The 18008-nt window shown below is 34.5% G+C and overlaps 1 protein-coding gene across 1 annotated transcript in view; it reads left to right on the top strand.

Moving 5' to 3' along the window:
- LOC107044041 (chondroitin sulfate proteoglycan 4) overlaps nucleotides 1-18008 on the top strand; it is a 169699-nt gene that overhangs the window by 41851 nt on the left and 109840 nt on the right. Inside the window, exon 2 of the mRNA XM_015265788.2 lies at nucleotides 13052-13215. Within this exon, the coding sequence (XP_015121274.1) occupies nucleotides 13052-13215 (164 nt within the window). The remainder of the gene's footprint in view (nucleotides 1-13051; nucleotides 13216-18008) is intronic.

Below are 18008 nucleotides of genomic sequence, written 5' to 3' on the forward strand. Positions count from 1 at the left end.
AATTATAATAATTACAAAATACAATTTTTAAAAATCATTAAGAATTCGCAAAAAAAAGAAAGTTATAATTATAAAAAAAAATGATACAAAACGTTATATTTTTCTATAGAAATTGTTGGTAGCGTGTGATTTTTGGCCTTTTGGGCATTTGCTAAAATATCTGATGGAANTAATTATAATAATTACAAAATACAATTTTTAAAAATCATTAAGAATTCGCAAAAAAAAGAAAGTTATAATTATAAAAAAATATGATACAAAACGTAATTGAAAAATCGGAGAATATTTTATTTCCATTTTCTTCAAATGTCACATCACCAATAAACTCCTCCTCATCAGTAAATAAATTCTCCTCACTGCCTAACTCTTCATCACTATCAGGAATTATACGATTTTGGCTTATTTTATCTGCTTCGAAAATCACCTTTTCATTTTTCAGTCATTCCATGTATTTACTATTCGGAGGATAGATTTCCTTCCTTGTTATTCTCTTTTAATAGGTGATGCGCATGCGCGTCATGCGTTATTTCGGGTTTCAGTTAAGTGTGGGTAGGCCCTTGAAACTCGTTACTTTCCAGTTGACTATAGTCAACTGAAACCCATGCGGTTACACGCACGTATCATATAATAGTATATTTCAGTACATATGGGGCAATATCGTCTTTAACGTGTGTGGGGTTTACAGCATGAGCCGAAGGCGAGTGATGTAACCACACACGTTAAGGATGAAATTTCCCAACAAGTACTGAACAAAATTTCATGTCACGAAGCCTGAAACCGGCTGAATTAGACACGAGACGCGAAGCGTCGAGTGTGTAATCCAGCCGGTTTCAGGCATAAGTGGCATAAATATTTTTAAAAAATACTGGTTGATTCCAAATTCAGTAAGTTTCAGAATAAACACACTATGTAATAAAAAATAATCTAAAAAAAATGAAAAGTTATGTTCAATTCCAGAAGACCTATTATGGAACACTTTTGCCAAATATGAACATTAGAACTTTGTGAGACGGTAAAAGGTTAGAAACCCGAAGTAATAAGAATATTTTTTAGAAAAATGTCAAAAACTTCAGATTGTAATTGAAAATTGGAATTGTGATGCTTTCTTTAAGGTATTTACAAATTATTTCTATGTATTTATGATCAGTTGCATTTGACGAATTTTTTGGTAGTATAGGAAGGAGTACATGTTGAATTTTTAAAGTTATATAATAATTTGATTCTCTGTTAATCGTAATTGGGATAATGCCACCGTACATGATCGAAGTCTTGAAATTCTGCCCCGCATGGACAGCTTGGATCTTTAATTATACCCACTCTCTCCAAGGAAGCTGCAAGATGGTAGTGATTGGCTCTTATACGATTTTCAATTACTATTGACTCCCTAGGGAATATTTTCAACTTATCAATTATTATTGTTATAATTATATAATTATTATTATTATAATGATTTATATATTTTTGACTGAACCACTCCGGTACGTAAAAACGAAAACGTTACTTCCGTTAATTGAGGGGGGGGCGTTCCGTAATTGGACTGTTCACCTTGTACCTGAATTGATATTTCTAGAATAGTGAATGTTCACATAAAGAATTTGGATCATAGTCGTCTTAAATGTTGACTATAGCAAGATAACTCATTCACCAAATTCCACGGATATATCTACTCTATGCAGTAATCTTGAGGTTACGTATTAGAGATTTGTATCGCCGGGTCATTGTATATCTGTTGTTAAGACTTCACATAACCTTTGCATTTGGGTTAGGTCGAATCCGACCGATACCTGGTTTGTCTCTTCTATATTCTGACAAATCAAAAGCAAAAGTGGCAGCTCACAAGTTATCCCGACATGGACTAACTTTACGAGGCATATGAGCGTTTCAGAACAGGAGTAGGGAAGGATTATGTTCTCCGAGTCTGAGGAAACTAAAACATTCTATTCAGAGAAACCTCATGCACACGGCAATGTAACCAATATTGTTATATTAACGCTCTACGGACGCACTTCCTGGGCGCTCCTTCTACGACTACCTACACAGGCATGGTTCATCATTTCACCCACAGTATTACATTCACCTTCCATTAGAAACGCAACATCAACATTTTACCACACTAGCGCCGCCGCGGCTGCAAGCGGCCATGACGTTGATGCCCTTTCATTATTCTGTTTCTCATTTTTTCCTTGTATTTCTTATAAAAATTAATGATTTATCATCGGCTTAGTAAACTGAGTGTTAAGATTAATGGACACAATGTTTATTGGTTCATCAAGTGTTCAATTTCCATATTTCAATAAGGGATTCACTGNCTTTGAATTTAATCTTGTTTCTTTGGTTCAATATATTGAATTTTAATTTACTAAAGTTGTGTCAAGTAACCCATTCTTGACGTAACAAAATGANCTATAATTATAATCAAAATTCGATTCAGAGTACAAAACAATAATTATTGAGTTTCTCACAACTCAGAATTTTGTAGTCTTTGCCGGCGGCTTGACTCTCCTTTACACCTTTACAACAGCATTCAACTATTTTTTTGGAAAAATTATAAGGCCGATTCTGATGCTCTTTGGCTAATTCAGAGTATTTGTCGTCATTCATGATTCNAAATTGAAGTAAAAGGGGACCTTTGTAAATGGGTTTTGTGTTTGAATTCTATTCCTTAAATTCGAGACGATCTTTGAATTTAATCTTGTTTCTTTGGTTCAATATATTGAATTTTAATTTACTAAAGTTGTGTCAAGTAACCCATTCTTGACGTAACAAAATGATTGTGAAATTGTTGAGAAAATTCGATAAATTTCTCGAATTTTTCAAATTATGTTCGAGCTGGTAACTCTTTCATATCAGTTTTATTTGGAAAATTCCACCTTTTCCTATCAATTGTTCTCCCATTANATCATGAATCATCTGAAATTTTTTCAAATTCTCCATAAAATTCTGAAATTTTTGTGAATTTTTTTTTTTGAATTGTGGNACAAATACTTTACGACTGAAAGCAGAGCAGTGAATGTAAGTCGAATGTTGTAGTTATACTTTTCTACTTGTTTTGTTAAAATATAGACTCTATTGAGTCACTTTAAAGTTATTCAAAATTCTTTTCATTTTACTCCAAGTGAACCTTTCCAATCTTTGATTCCAAACCTTTTTAGGGTTTAGAAAATTGAAGTAAAAGGGGACCTTTGTAAATGGGTTTTGTGTTTGAATTCTATTCCTTAAATTCGAGACGATCTTTGAATTTAATCTTGTTTCTTTGGTTCAATATATTGAATTTTAATTTACTAAAGTTGTGTCAAGTAACCCATTCTTGACGTAACAAAATGATTGTGAAATTGTTGAGAAAATTCGATAAATTTCTCGAATTTTTCAAATTATGTTCGAGCTGGTAACTCTTTCATATCAGTTTTATTTGGAAAATTCCACCTTTTCCTATCAATTGTTCTCCCATTATCTATTCAAAAATTCTCTAATATTTAAGAGATACCCTCATAATTATTTTGATTTCTCCGGACAACTGTCATGTCATCTTACATCCGGAAAAAACTAGCTATTCTCTGAATACCATCTCATGTTTCCAGCACAAAATTGAAAATAAAAACTTGAAATGACAGTGTGACTTCTGCACCATCCTTTTTCGTTCTGACATTCATCTTAATAATTCACAGTATATGACACAAATATCGTTATTCTTGTTCTCTACAATGTTTAAATTTGGATATATATATATTTTTTTTCAAAGTGAAAAAATTGATCATGGTTTTCATTGTGTCGCATTTAAATTCTGTAATCGCATAATTCTAGCTACTGATTCTAGTCAACTATCGAGAAAAACTTACTGAACGCAACATTCAGAAAGTTAAATAATTCTATTTTCGATTTGGACAATTATAATTGCTTCAGCATCCAAAACTATCGAGTAATTAGGTAGAATAGAATAGAATAGAATGTTCATATGTTGAATGAGAATTCAAGTAACTTGAAAGTTTTCATCTTCATGCTGTTAAAAAATTTTGAATTGCAGTAAATTTTGAGTGGAATTTTGCACTTCATGACTTTCCCCTCTCAAACTCATGAAATTTACTATTAAACTGTTCTTAAAATTTCAATTCTTTTTTTCAACAGTATAGCTGCTATTTACTCATAATTATGAAAGAATATTGAAAACATATGGAAAAAAATAGAAAGTCAACTTTTCGAAGTAGCCTAATGAAATTATTGAAAAATTGCGATTTTCAGAGACCATGACTTTTTGTTTACAAATGATTCAATCATAATCAATTTTTAATTCAAAGAATAATTTTTCCCGAATTGTACTGTAACTGAATTGAAAAAATTACTTTTGTAAATTTGAACCATTCTATTATTCATTCCTAAGAAGAGAATATTGACAAAAGTAAGTATTTATGGAATTTTGTTCGAAAGCCTCTAATTATCCATCCTTTATTTTCGAGCTTTGCCTATCCAATTCAAATGATAAAGTAGATGATTGAAAATCTTGGAATGAAAAGTATTCCGACTTTCTTATTCCACCGAGAAAATTCAATATTCTTTGGTTTTGTGGTATAAGTACTGATTGCAATTCACAAAGCGTCTAAAAACAAAAATCGAATTAAAAAATGGCAATCATATTATTTATGTAAGTTACGAATTTGGTCTGAATCATTTAGAAAAACATGAGATTTATTTTACTTCCGAATGGAAACATTGTATTTGTCGAATCCAAAAATACCAACATTTGTATCAGAATAACTACTTTTGGACTCAGGAGTTCGAATAGGCAATTTTTAGACCATGTCCGGATGTTTATATGTATGTATGTATGTGTATGTGTGTGTATATGTGACCGAACGTTTTTCGAAGATAACTGAAAAAATAATTGTTTAAATGAGTCTAATTATAATTTACAATAGTCTTCTCAATGCCATCCTGACCAAGTTCGATCATAGAATTGATTGCATCATTTTTTGTTGAAAAAAATCATTTTGAAACCTGTATTTTTGGTGCAATGTTGGCTGCCAACATTGAGGCAATGTCAATAAATTGAATACAATAAATCATTGAATTCAATTTAAATTCCATCGTTATAGAAATTCACATGTGAAAGCGCATTGCTAATTTATGATCCAAAATATATTGACTATGTTGTGACGAAAGCAATTAACCACTTTTATTTTATTCCACTCTTGCCATCAAGTCAAGTTCATCTAATTATCAATCATTCCAACTATCTTTCAATTTTTAACATTCATCACCAAAAAATAATTTCACATTCCCGTCATTATAAACCAATCCATGTGTAGAAAATATGCACTGATGTATTCAATGTATACCCGATGTTTATTTCTTAATTGAGGTTATAAGTAATAAGTCCACTTTATAATTCAGGCGCTTTTTTAGACAGCGCTGACGCGGCCGCATTGCTCCACCTCATGGAAGTTCATGCGTCTTTCGGATCTTTCGCCCGCCGCGCCCGCCGTCATGACACTTCCAAATACATGTTCTCCGCTATGACAGTTTGCAATGCATGCTTTTTTATTAGGAGGATAATATAAATATATATTAACCCCCACACATATTCATGAACATTTTTTCCATTCTGAAGGAAAGAAAAAGAATGAGTCAGTGTGATAATCACCTCATTTTAATTTAGAAATTCGATTGTCAATCATCCGTTTCATTATACGCATCCATGACCGAACGGCAAATGCGATTCGGACTCTCGACTTTTATACAATCGATATTTATATCGGTATTTACACAATCGATACTCAGTCATCCGTTTCATTGCATTCATTCTCACACTTGACCGAACGGCGAATGCGAGTTCGACTTTCACGGAATCGATTCGCATTCGAGTTCTCATTCGAGTGCCCATTCGGGTGGTATACTCACATTCGAAAGTTGAATGAAATTCCAACCAAAAATTGGTTGATGAAAAAACGTTATTGGCGTGCAAGAGTCAAACGATAATATGGATGATAAGGAATTTTACTCCCAACTGATCAAATCTTGTGTGAATGTTGGGAGAAAATGAATGAAGAATTGTACGTTAAATTGTTTCAGAGTCCGTAAAACGCGCCTCCAACAGTATAAGAACACAATCTGGGGCCATATTCTCGACGTTAGTGAATAGTCCTTCGTCCACGAATCGACGTTCGTTGACGAACTGCGTATAGTAGTTATATAGAAGATTCGTTGACGATTGCCGATTCGTGCACGAAGAAGAATTCACCAACGTCGAGAATAGGGCCCCAGAACTCTCCGAATGTAAGAAGTGCCTAAAAGCAGCGTTGAAATTAATGAGCAATCTTCTTTATCTATACCGCAAGCGGATGACCGTTGGCCGATAAATCAGGTATCGCTATTATCTGGGAGCCTTCAAGTTGGCAACTACGTCTTCGAGAAGCTAATTGAATGAAATTGATCATTTGAACGTTTTTTCAATAATAATTCTACTCTACGATTGATTTTTGGTTTATGAGTAAGGAAATTCAATCATTTTTTACGATTTGATATAAACCACACAATCGATTCAGCTATTTGCAATCGTCAAATTTGTCAATTAAATTACGTGAGAAAAATTTGAAATAAAATTACGCATATTTAGCGTCATTTAAATTACATTTTGCATGGAATTATTAATTTTCTAACCATTCCCTTATTATAAATGAAAAACCTGTTTTTTTTAGGCATGGAATTCATTTTAGGTAAAATTCTGAAAATGAATTAATTTTTTATGATTCCGAAATAATCATTTATATGGTTGAAAATCGATTGATTATAAATGATTTATAAAAAATGCTCGTAATCTTCGAAAATTGTAATTTCTCAATTATTTTATCAATCTTCCTCCAAAAGCAGACTTTCTAATTTATTTATCAGCGTTAGAAAAAGCTTTCTACCGGTTCAAAATCAATAATCAAATTAAGACCTTCAATGTTTAAATAATAATTCAATTCTAGTGAAATACATTGAATTGGAGCGATATGGAATTTTCAGGAGACTAACACCTTGTTTATAATAATAATAAGTAAGTTAAAGGAGTAACCATGAGGGGAGTAATAGAAAGGATCAGAGGTTTTTTTTTCATTTTATTTTATTTGGAAATTAAACTGATATAAACTAATAAACGTATGAATCTTCTCTTTACTTATTGTAATAATTCGTCACTGAACTCCTGTCTTCATCCTACAAATCTTTTTTTTTCTCTTCATTCCTGTTATCATTGTCCTTCATACCTTAACATCTATCATTCAACATACATTATTGTCAGTTTTCTGTTTTTTTTATGTTTAAAGTTACCAAAGAAAATTATACAATGAGTCAGCGCAGTCTCAAGGAAACTCACTTAATTTTTTTCGAGGCTATTGGAACAAAAAAACTAAGAATGATGAAAAGAAATGGGAAAAGATTTTTCTGTACTGCTTCTCGGGATTTCTCATCTGGGAATTGGTTTTGCATACTTCTCAAACTTGAAATCTCGAAAATCATTACATAAAAATCTTATCGCAGGCGATTGCGATGGGGTTTCTTTACTCGTGTGTTTGGCCAGTTCTTGCTTTCGGCTCGGACGCCAAAGCCACACGAGTATAAAAAACCTCATCGCAGCAGACCGATGCTATTCATCTTCTAGAATATTTCAAATATTTTTTAAAGAAAGTATGGAGAAATCCAATTTTCCAGTAGAATCGACGAGGCACCAATAGAGTTATATCATGTGCGATTCAAAATACGAATTTAAAAAAAACTAAACTGTCGGGAACAAAAAAAAACGTTCTCCGTTGTCCATGGAAAAAAAAATATGACAATCCATTGATTCTCTACATTCTTGTATAACGACAAAGATAGGAAAAAAACAAGTATTCCTCTTCGGCGGTTAAAAAAAAATAACACTAATACAAAAAGTAATCAGGCCGCCGCACCAACTCGGAATAATCTCAAATCCTCCAAACTTCACCGAATAGTTTCTTCTCTCCTTTTGATATTTTTTTTTCCAGTAGAAATTATATTAAAAATTAGTTTAGACAGATTTTATGCAGATCAAAACTTCTTTGTTCTCACGAGTCCTTTTGATGATTTTAGTCTCCATAGATTTTTATTCAATCTAAGGAATGAAAAACCTTATTACCTGAACGACTCATGCATTACAAAAAGGGCATTGGAAGGAAATCCCTTCAAACATTTTTCAAATATTGTTTAAAGAAAGTATGGAGAAATCCAAGTTTCCAGTAGATATGATGAGGCACCAATAGAATTATATCATGTGCGATTAAAAAAAAGAATAAAAAAACGAATAAAAAAAAATAAACTGCCGTGAACAAAAAAAAAGTTCTACGTTGTTCATGGAAAAAAATATGACAATCAAATGATTGTCTACATTGTTGTATAACGACAAAGATAGGAAAAAACAAGTATTCTCCTTCGGCGGTTTAAAAAAAAAAAATTAACACTAATACAAAAAGCAATCAAGCCGTCGCACTAACCCATAATAATCTCAAATCCTCCAAACTTCACCGAATAGCTTCTTCTCTCCTTTTGATAATGTTTTTCCCAGTAGAAATCATATACAAAATCAGTTGAGACACATTTTATGCAGATCAAAACCTATTTGTTATCACGAGTCCTTTTGATGATTTTAGTCTCCATAGATTTTTATTTAATCTAAGGAATGAAAAACCTTATTACCTGAACGATTCGTGCATTACACAAAGGGCATTGGAAGGGAATCCCTTCCTCAACACTACGTGCTCTTAACATAGTTGCACATTCTGCACAAACTCCATGTCCACAGTTCGTCAGCACGCAGCCTATCTGTCTGTCTCGACAGATAGCGCACTCCATAGACAACTGTAGTATGGGATCTCCTAAAATATTATTGATATGTAGAAAAATAATCCATGAAGAATTGAGAATTTTCCGCAAAGAGAAAGAAGAGGGCAGAAAGAATTCGTCGAGTTCTCAATGAGAAAAATGAGAGGGCGAGGAACAGAGAGAAGACATGACAGATCTAGAACAGTCATGAAGAACATCTCATTGAATATTGAAGGAAATTGATTGATTTATCAATAACACGGTCAATGGAAATTGCATGTAAATTATTGTTTGTCAAAAATTTCAAGATTTTTTACTTGAAATTTCAAGGGTAATTTTCTAACAGTCTATCGAAATTTTTTTTGTATATGAATTATAACCATTACCATTTTCCTCAATCTGGGGCCTGGGATTCTCCTGCTCATTCTGAATTGGATGTACGACCTGTTGATCAGGGGCAGGGGATAGCAGATTTCCGTTGGGTACAACAAGCATGTCCCTGCCAAGGACATTCCTCTGAAAATCTCTTGGATTATCTGCAACGAGTCCATCTCTTGCTCTCTCTCTTACTGCTTCGAGCACATCAACCTGCAGTAACTGTTCCTCCATCAGGAAACCTTCATCTCCATTCAGCTCCTCCAATTCCGGCACACCTGCAGCAGCCTGACGTGCGATGTCTCTGTCCTCGTCTGAGTCAAGCTCCTGATCTGACCCTGGGAGATTACTCCGCTCATTATTACTCCTGTAACTTACATATTATTATAAACGAGATGTAACTCTCCTGAAAACACCATAGCGCTCCAATTAAAAGTGTTTCACCAGATATGAATTTCTGAAAATTTTTGGCTTCCATTTGAGCCCTATTCAATGTTAAGTTTCCGGACATTGTACAGTGATTGCATTATTTAATAGTGCTTTTCTTTGCACGTTTTTTTTAGAGTTTTCTCGGCCGTGTTTCTACAGCACGACTTTTTTTGTTTCAAATTTTGACGTGTTTCTGGAGAACTGAAATAACCTCCACCCCTCACCCCCCCTTGCCTGTTAGGGTTCAATTGTTTTAGGAAAATTTCAATTTTCCAGAAACACGTCTAAATTTGAAACAAAAAAAGTCGTGCTGCAGAAACATGGCCGAGAACACTCTAAAAAAACGTGCAAAGAAAAGCGCTATAAGCATTGAAGGTCTGATTGATTCTTGATTTTAAACCGTTAACAAACATTTTTTAACTCTGAAAAATAAATTAGAAAGTCTACTTTTGGAAGAAGATTGATAAAATAATTGAGAAATTACGAGCATTTTTTCTGAATCATGTATAACCAATCAATTTTCCACCATAAAAATGAGTTTTTCGGAATCCTAAAAAAATTAGGTTTCCGAAAGTTGAAACAGTAAAAATTATTCATTTATAAGAAGAGGATGGTTGGAAAAATTATTCTCTGCAAAATGTAATTTGGATGACGCTAAATATCTGTGATTTTTTAAAAATGAATTTGATGATTGGAAATTGTTCAATCGATAGTGTGGTCTATACCACACCGTAAAACATGATTGGATTTCCTTACTCATAAAAAAATTGAAGTCAATCGCGAAGTAGATCTATTATTAAAAAACATTCAAATGATCAATTCCCTTACATTATCTTCGCGAAGATGTAGTCGGACCCTTTCAATTAATTGAGCGTGGGATTTTTCCATAAACCCGGAATCAAGTCGAAGATTTTTCTTAAAACCCAGAGATAAGTCTGGGAATTTTCGATCAATCCAGAGTTAACTCTGCGATTTTTCTATAAACCCAGAGTTAAATTTGGGATTTTTCTATAAACTCAGAGGTAAATCTCGGATTTTACTACAAACTCAGAGATAAGTCTGGAATTTTTCTATCAACCCAGAGTTAACTTTGGGATTTTTCGATAACCCCACCCTGGCAGACCTGTCGTTTCAGAGAACCGACCTGTTCAGTATGTCGATAACCCTTCGATTGTTAGTCAATGGGAATTTTTGAAATTACCAGTATGTCGATAACCCTTCGATTGTAAGTCGATGGTAATTTCAAAAATTTCCATCGACTAACAATCTAAGGGTTATCGACATACTGAACAGATCGGTTCTCTGAAACGACAGGTCCGCCAGGGCATAGTGAAGTCTGGGATTTTTCTATAACTCCAAAGTAAAGTCTGTGATCTTTCTATTCTCTTAATGCTTCCACTCAGGTGCAAAAATCATTGAAATGATCAATTCCATTTAATTATCTTCTCGAAGATGTAGTCGGACCCTTTGAATTCATTGAGCGTTGCCAACTTGAAGGCTACCAGATAATAGAGATAGGGGAGGATGGGGCAAAACGGCCCCCCTTCAATCGTCAATATTTTCCGATTCAATAATCCGATTGGGATGAGTTAGAGCTCGTTTTGAAGAATGAAAAATTATCTTCAAAATGAAGTTGAAACTGGGAATTTTCACAATGTCATTCACAAGTTATTGACAATTGAAGGGGGGCCGTTTTGCCCCACCCTCCCCTACCTGATTTATCGGCCAACGGTCATCCGCTTGCGGTGTAGATAAAGCAGATTGCTCATTAATTTCAACGCTGCTTTTAGGCACTTCTTACATTCGGAGAGTTCAGATTGTGTTCTTATACTATTGGAGGCGCGTTTTACGGACTCTGAAACAATTTAACGTACAATTCTTCATTCATTTTCTCCCAACATTCACACAAGATTTGATCAGTTGGGAGTAAAATTCCTCATCATCCATATTATCGTTTGACTCTTGCACGCCAATAACGTTTTTTCATCAACCAATTTTTGGTTGGAATTTCATTCAACTTTCGGATGTGAGTATACCACCCGCCCATTCGAGTTCTCATTCGATATTCCCGATGCGTCCCTCTTATTATACAGGATCCTCTCCTGCACAAATCTACATATATCCGTCGGATTGGACTTTGTGTTATTCAATTTACCGCAAAATCCATTCAAAAAATTGGAAAAATGTAAAAAATTTTAACAAATTCTGCTTCCAAAAAGCTTGTCTTAGTATTAAATTTTTTAAAAATCTTAATTTGAATTCTTCCAAGTCTTGAAAGTACTTAAGTCTTTGGAAGTCTTGAGTACTTTCAGTTTTCAACTTAAGATTTTCCAGTCTGAACTTGACATCTTAACCCTCGATTATTCGCGCTCGACCGGTAGCCTTCATCCGTTCCACGGTTAGCACAGTGCCACTGGGTTAAACCAAGCGCGCTGTTACCACGTTGGCGCTTACCGCTACGAGCGCATTTCAAGTGTGGCAGTGAAAGAAAGCGATTTCGACCGCAAAACAGGACGATAGGTAACAGCGGGACTCAGTGATGAAATAGCTATTTTCGTCACAAGGCTGAAAAAAACGTTTTTGACGAGTGTGAGGGTTGCAACCCGAGACGAAGCCGAGGAATGCAATCACACGAGTCAGAAAGTTATTTTCCGCCGAGTGAGGCACATAATTTTTCTTCACTGTGTTCATAAACGGCGTTTGATGGACACGAAGTGAAATCTCCTCCCATATTGAATGGGCGTAGATGGGTCAAAACATTTTTTTTTGTGACTACACATGTGATGTGAATCTTACGGAAGTCATTTTTTCATTCCATAACTTTCAAATTTCAGTAGTGTCCACCCTTAACAAAGTGTTGAACTCTGTCGATTGATAACTTAACATATTTCCTGAAACCAAATTGATAAAAAAAAACTCTAACAAGACGCCCTTGTCTGAGAATACCCAGCAATTCGCACGGTTAAAAGCGAATCAAGGAGGCGATAATGCTCAATAAAAGACTTCTACTTCCCGCGAATTACCACAAAACGGATGAGAGTTTAAAATAAAATTGAAAAATAAAAAAGTACCCCTGGTAGAAGTACAAAAGACGTGCTGTGAATGGACAGGAGCTTTTTCCCCTGATTCCGTACTATTGGAAAAAGTCGCCCGCTTTATCGACTCTCGATGTAGAATCCGCCTGTTCACTCTTCCCTATAATCATCTCCGGAACCTGTCTTTGAGCCGGTTTCATTGGAATACACGGTTTATTCCCGCTTCATGCAATATTATCTAAATCACATGAACCTCTTTCACAAAAAAAAAACATTCAAGGGCTATAAAAGGATGCCATAAAGCAAACAAAAAGAAAGTCATAAAGAATACAAAAATAATGGCGATGTTGAAAAAAAGTCCGAAATAAAAATGCAATAAAACCCTTTTTATTTGATTTCAGTATCGCTTTATGGCGCAAGCTACATTCACTTTCCAGTGCAGGAGGCGAAGGGCGGTACCGACATAAGTTTTCGTTTTCGTACTCATCTATCCGATGCAACTCTTCTATTGGCAGCTGGAAAAACCGACTATTGTCTGATAAAACTGGAAGCCGGAAGACTGAAGGTTTGTGTCTCTTCTTTGATGATACCTCTACCATTGTCTGGCTCATTGCCGATAGCCTTCCAAGTTCTACAACCCGTTTGTTCAGTATTTTGAAACTTTGAAGAAAGCGTCAGTCCGTATCACAGTATCACAGACACTGATGGTTTTGTGGAACAGAAACATAAAGAGAAGCAGTGAGACAAAGGACTAGAGAAACTCGAGTTGAAATTTAGCTAAGGTGGGCTTGAACCAGAGTCCGGCAGACATTTGATATAGCGGTATGGATTTATGCTACTAGGCCCGATAAACCGCGGTTCCAAACTCGCTTTGCTCGGCTATATCGCGCCTTTCGGGCCTGTGACATAAAATAGTTTACAACCCACTGTCCATAAAGTATTCCCTGATGAATGTGATTAGAATCCACGTCGAAGGCGAGTATAAACTCACATTTTTTCGAAAATACTTTGTGGACCTAATGATGAAATGTACTTGATCAAACAGTCTGAATGCGATACTGATCAGCTTCAAGATAGAGGATTTCAATCCTATGAAACTCTGTGAATTCTAAACATATCTCAATCAGTGGAGGTCCATTCAAATTGTTGAAATTATAGGAAAACGAGAGAGGAAAATGAAGTGAAATCCATCGGTTCATATGTATATTGTATAAATTCAAGTAGCATGGTTACTCCGTTAACTAGTTACTGAATGTACGTCGGAATGAGGCAATTTTAGTTACAAAACATGGAATTGATGTTTGACCACTTTTTCGTTAATTTATCGAAATTATGTGTACGGAATTTGTTGATTACGTATTCTCTATCGAGCTGATTTATTGGTACAAACTATTTAATTTGATGAAGCCTTTCTCTTCAGAGGAAACCGTGGTGAGAGATGAAAGTTTTCGTTAAAGGTACACGGACAACGTAAAATAGTAAAAATTCCTATGTCAAAATTTGCATGCAGTAAACATTAGCAAAATTTAGTAAATATTACTATGGCCATGGGAACAACCACCATGGGAATGAAACATGGTAATGGTTACTATCTGTGGAGCATGGTAAGCTCCTCAACGGTAATAGGTCCTATGGACGTAGGAATAATTACTATTTTACATAGCAGAGTTTACTATGTAACATAGTAGAGCTATATTATATGGTAGAGATTTCTATGTTATAAGATATCCTAATATAATACATCATACTGTAAAAGAAATTAGGAATAGTTTCTAATTAATAAAAACTTTATTAGGTACGCTGACGAAAAATTTTTAATATGTGAAACATATTTATTTGAGACAAGTACTTTTTCTTCAATCGATTAATTCTCCCAGACATTTCAACTCATGTGGCCCGAGAGAGGTCGTAAGTTTTAAAATATTCTTGTACTCAAATATAATTTTGTCGCAAATCGCGTAGAAGAATCGTCAGTCTTCAAGTATTTATTGTTTTCATTATTTTTTCATGCACTTCCAATGTTTTTATATGTAATATATTCATGATGTAACGTGAACGCATTGAAAATAATTTACTTCTCTCACGTAAATATAGTGTACATAGGACATTTTTCTCTGAGTAGAAATGGAATCATTGTTTAGATGGCGAAGAGGTAGACTTTATTGATATTCTGTTATTGGAGTCACATAAATTGTTCGTTTCATTCTAATTGAGGATCTGCGTCTTATAAATACACTTTTTGCGGAAGTCCAGATGAATAGGGCTCACATTGTCGTTTTAGCTTCCACGAAATTCACGTTTTTTTTACTGTAACTCCCATTTAAATCAATGTTAAATGATTTTTTTGATGATGTTCAAACTCGCTCGATATTGGTAGAACAAATTGGTGAAATTCAGAAATTTTTACGGAAATTGGTCACTTTTATTCTCGGTAAGAGTGCTAGTCATAGTATTTTCTATTTGAATAAAAAATATCAATGGAACATGGCGAGCATTATCATGGAAAATAGTAACCATTACTATGGAAAATGGTAAGCATTACCATGGGACATGGTAATCTTTCTCACGGGTATGATAATCTGTCTCATGGGCATGGTAATTATTACCCATGGACATGGTAACCATGTCCATCATATTAGAGTATTCCATAGGCCACTATAGTGTTTACCGAGTGACGTAATAAGAATTACTGTGTAAGGCCAGTATGTAGTCATCGAAATTCTCTTTTATGACCATGCCAATTTTGACTATTTTATTTTCTCCGTGTAGGGATTTATTGAGCGAATTTTGATGAAAATGAATATGATGGGGCCTCGGAACCTTCTTGACATACGTCAGCAATTTGATGAATAGACTCATGTGCTCGCTGATACATGTTCGTACAACTACTGGAATTATAGTATATTTTGGCAGTGTGACGAACATTTATTATTTTTTTAATATTCAAATTTCTATTTGGATATTAAAAATCGTTTCTTTTCTTACTAATTGATTATTCGGCCATAATGCGGTCGAACATCCCTCCATAACATGCTTCATAACATATATATATATATGCATGACCGTATATTATGGCTGAATAATCAATTAGTAACATTTATTTTTGTCATAAGGGTCGTACGCTACGCGTCCATAAACATTTTTGTTCAGTATTTGTATATTTATTTAAATAACAACGCTCCAATTTTATGGAATAATTAATTAAATTAATGCATTTATTCATTAGAAGTAGATCATCAATTGGAATTAAATGTGGACGTCCACATGAAAAAGGACCACTTTGTCGATCCTAGTTTTCAAAATATTCACGTTTTTGTCTCAGCAACTCCCATTTACACCCATGTTAAATTGTTTTTTTCAACATCTCTGGCGACGTCATTTTTTACCCTATGAGGATCATTTTTGGATCAAAATGTGCGGAATGTTATCAATATTATCAGAGTGTACATAACTCCCTATTGACAAAGTGGTCCCTTTTCAGGCGGACGTTCACAAATAAGCAATTTATTTCATTCAAACAGAGAATTATCACACATTAATAATTTCTTTCCTAGTGATGTTGCGAGAAACTTTACGAGACATCACGAGACAATACTTTGGAGAGATGGTTCCGATTTCAATAAACATGGAAATCTTTAGTCTTGTCTCAGTCTCAAAATACGCAGTATCGACTCGTCTTGTGATGACTCCAAGTCAATTTATCTCTTCTCCGTCTCAAGTTTTTCGTATTTTTAATGTAAAATCGCGGTTTTTGTCGCGCTTTGTCTTGTCTCCGAGATGAGATAAATTAACTCGGAGTCATCACGAAAGGAGTCGATACTGCGTATTTCGAGACTGAGACGAGACCAAAAATTTCCGTGTTCACTGAAATTGAGAGAATCCTTTCAAGGTATTGTCTCGTGATGTCTCGTAAAGTCTCTCGCGGCATCACTATTCTTTCCCTTCGCCATCTAAACAATGATATCATTTCTATCTAATAAAGTCTTTACTTGTGTGAAGAAAGTATTTATTTACGTTTAAAAAACAGTTTGTTTGATATGAATAAAAATGCAACTGGAAATTGAACTTCGATTTTAATGAATACTTTATTAGGAGTTCTCCGAATCAATCCGTTATTTCATTCAAAAACAGAATTCTTCCTTTCGTTAGTTCTTACGACAAAAAAATTTTCGTTCTTGAATTCATGACATTTCTGTGTCTAAAATTGAACTACTCATATTTCATGGCTTGATGATATTTAATTATTTAGAACAATTTCATCATGTATTATAGGACATTTCACGTAATATAGGAAGCTCTACTATGCAATATAGTAAGCTGTACTATGTTAACATAGTAATTATTACTATAACTATACGACTGATTACCATTGAAAAACTTACTAAGCCTCACAGTAGCCATTACGATGGTCCATAGTAATACTTACTAATTTTTAGTAACGCTTACTACGTGCCGATTTCTACATAGGAATTTTTACTATTTCATTTCCTCCGTGTAGGGTTAGTTAGAATCTATTGTCATAGTATTCTTTCCTATGGCCATGATAATTTTTACCACTTTATTCTCTCCGTGTACCTGCGTGTACCCGGGTAGAAATCACGCCGCTCGAGCTCGCCTCGCAACCCGTATCCCAGCTAGAAATACGCCACTCCGCCCCAGCTTGGGATAAACTCTACGCGCGTCACATGTACCCGAGGTTGAGCCGCGTCACGCGCTCACAGCCCAGCGTTAGACTATTACACGAAACGCTTCGCCGGGCTTTAGTTGAATGGCCACTGCTCAACCTCAGGTTCATCTCCAATTACTCAATCCCAGTATACTTAACCTCAATAATGATCTGACAGGTCCAATGGCATCGTGATTTGAGCGAAAAAACAATCGAATAAATGTGAAGATGGCATGCTTTTTCAGATGAACAATCACAAGCTCATCAGAAATAACGTGATATTAACTAATCGAATGGGATTAATCTGAAAATACAAGGTAGAACAATTCACTGAAACGTAGTCGAAACTTTCTTTTCTCGCGAATACAAAAAAACAACATGAAGAAAAATAATCACTTGAAAAACGTTAACGAACCTTTATTATTAATTATGAACGCTACAGGAGAGGATATTCTTCATTTTTCGATAGGCCTACGAGTTCTAAGAATATTCTACGATTTATTAGGGAAATGTTGAATACAGGTATGCCAAAATAACACGCATGAAAAAATTCAACAGAAAAACCTAGCGCTTTCTATTAAATTTCTATTGGAATTCTATGAGAATTCTCTGGAAGTTCTATTAGAATTCTATTCGTTTCTTGCGCCGATTCTATAGGAGATTATGCAATTTCATAGTCTTTTTGTTAAGGT

The sequence above is a fragment of the Diachasma alloeum genome, unplaced genomic scaffold, assembly GCF_001412515.2.
Source record: "Diachasma alloeum isolate Michigan unplaced genomic scaffold, Dall2.0 Dall_scaffold_00665, whole genome shotgun sequence".
In the NCBI taxonomy this organism is placed as follows: Eukaryota; Metazoa; Arthropoda; class Insecta; order Hymenoptera; family Braconidae; genus Diachasma; species Diachasma alloeum.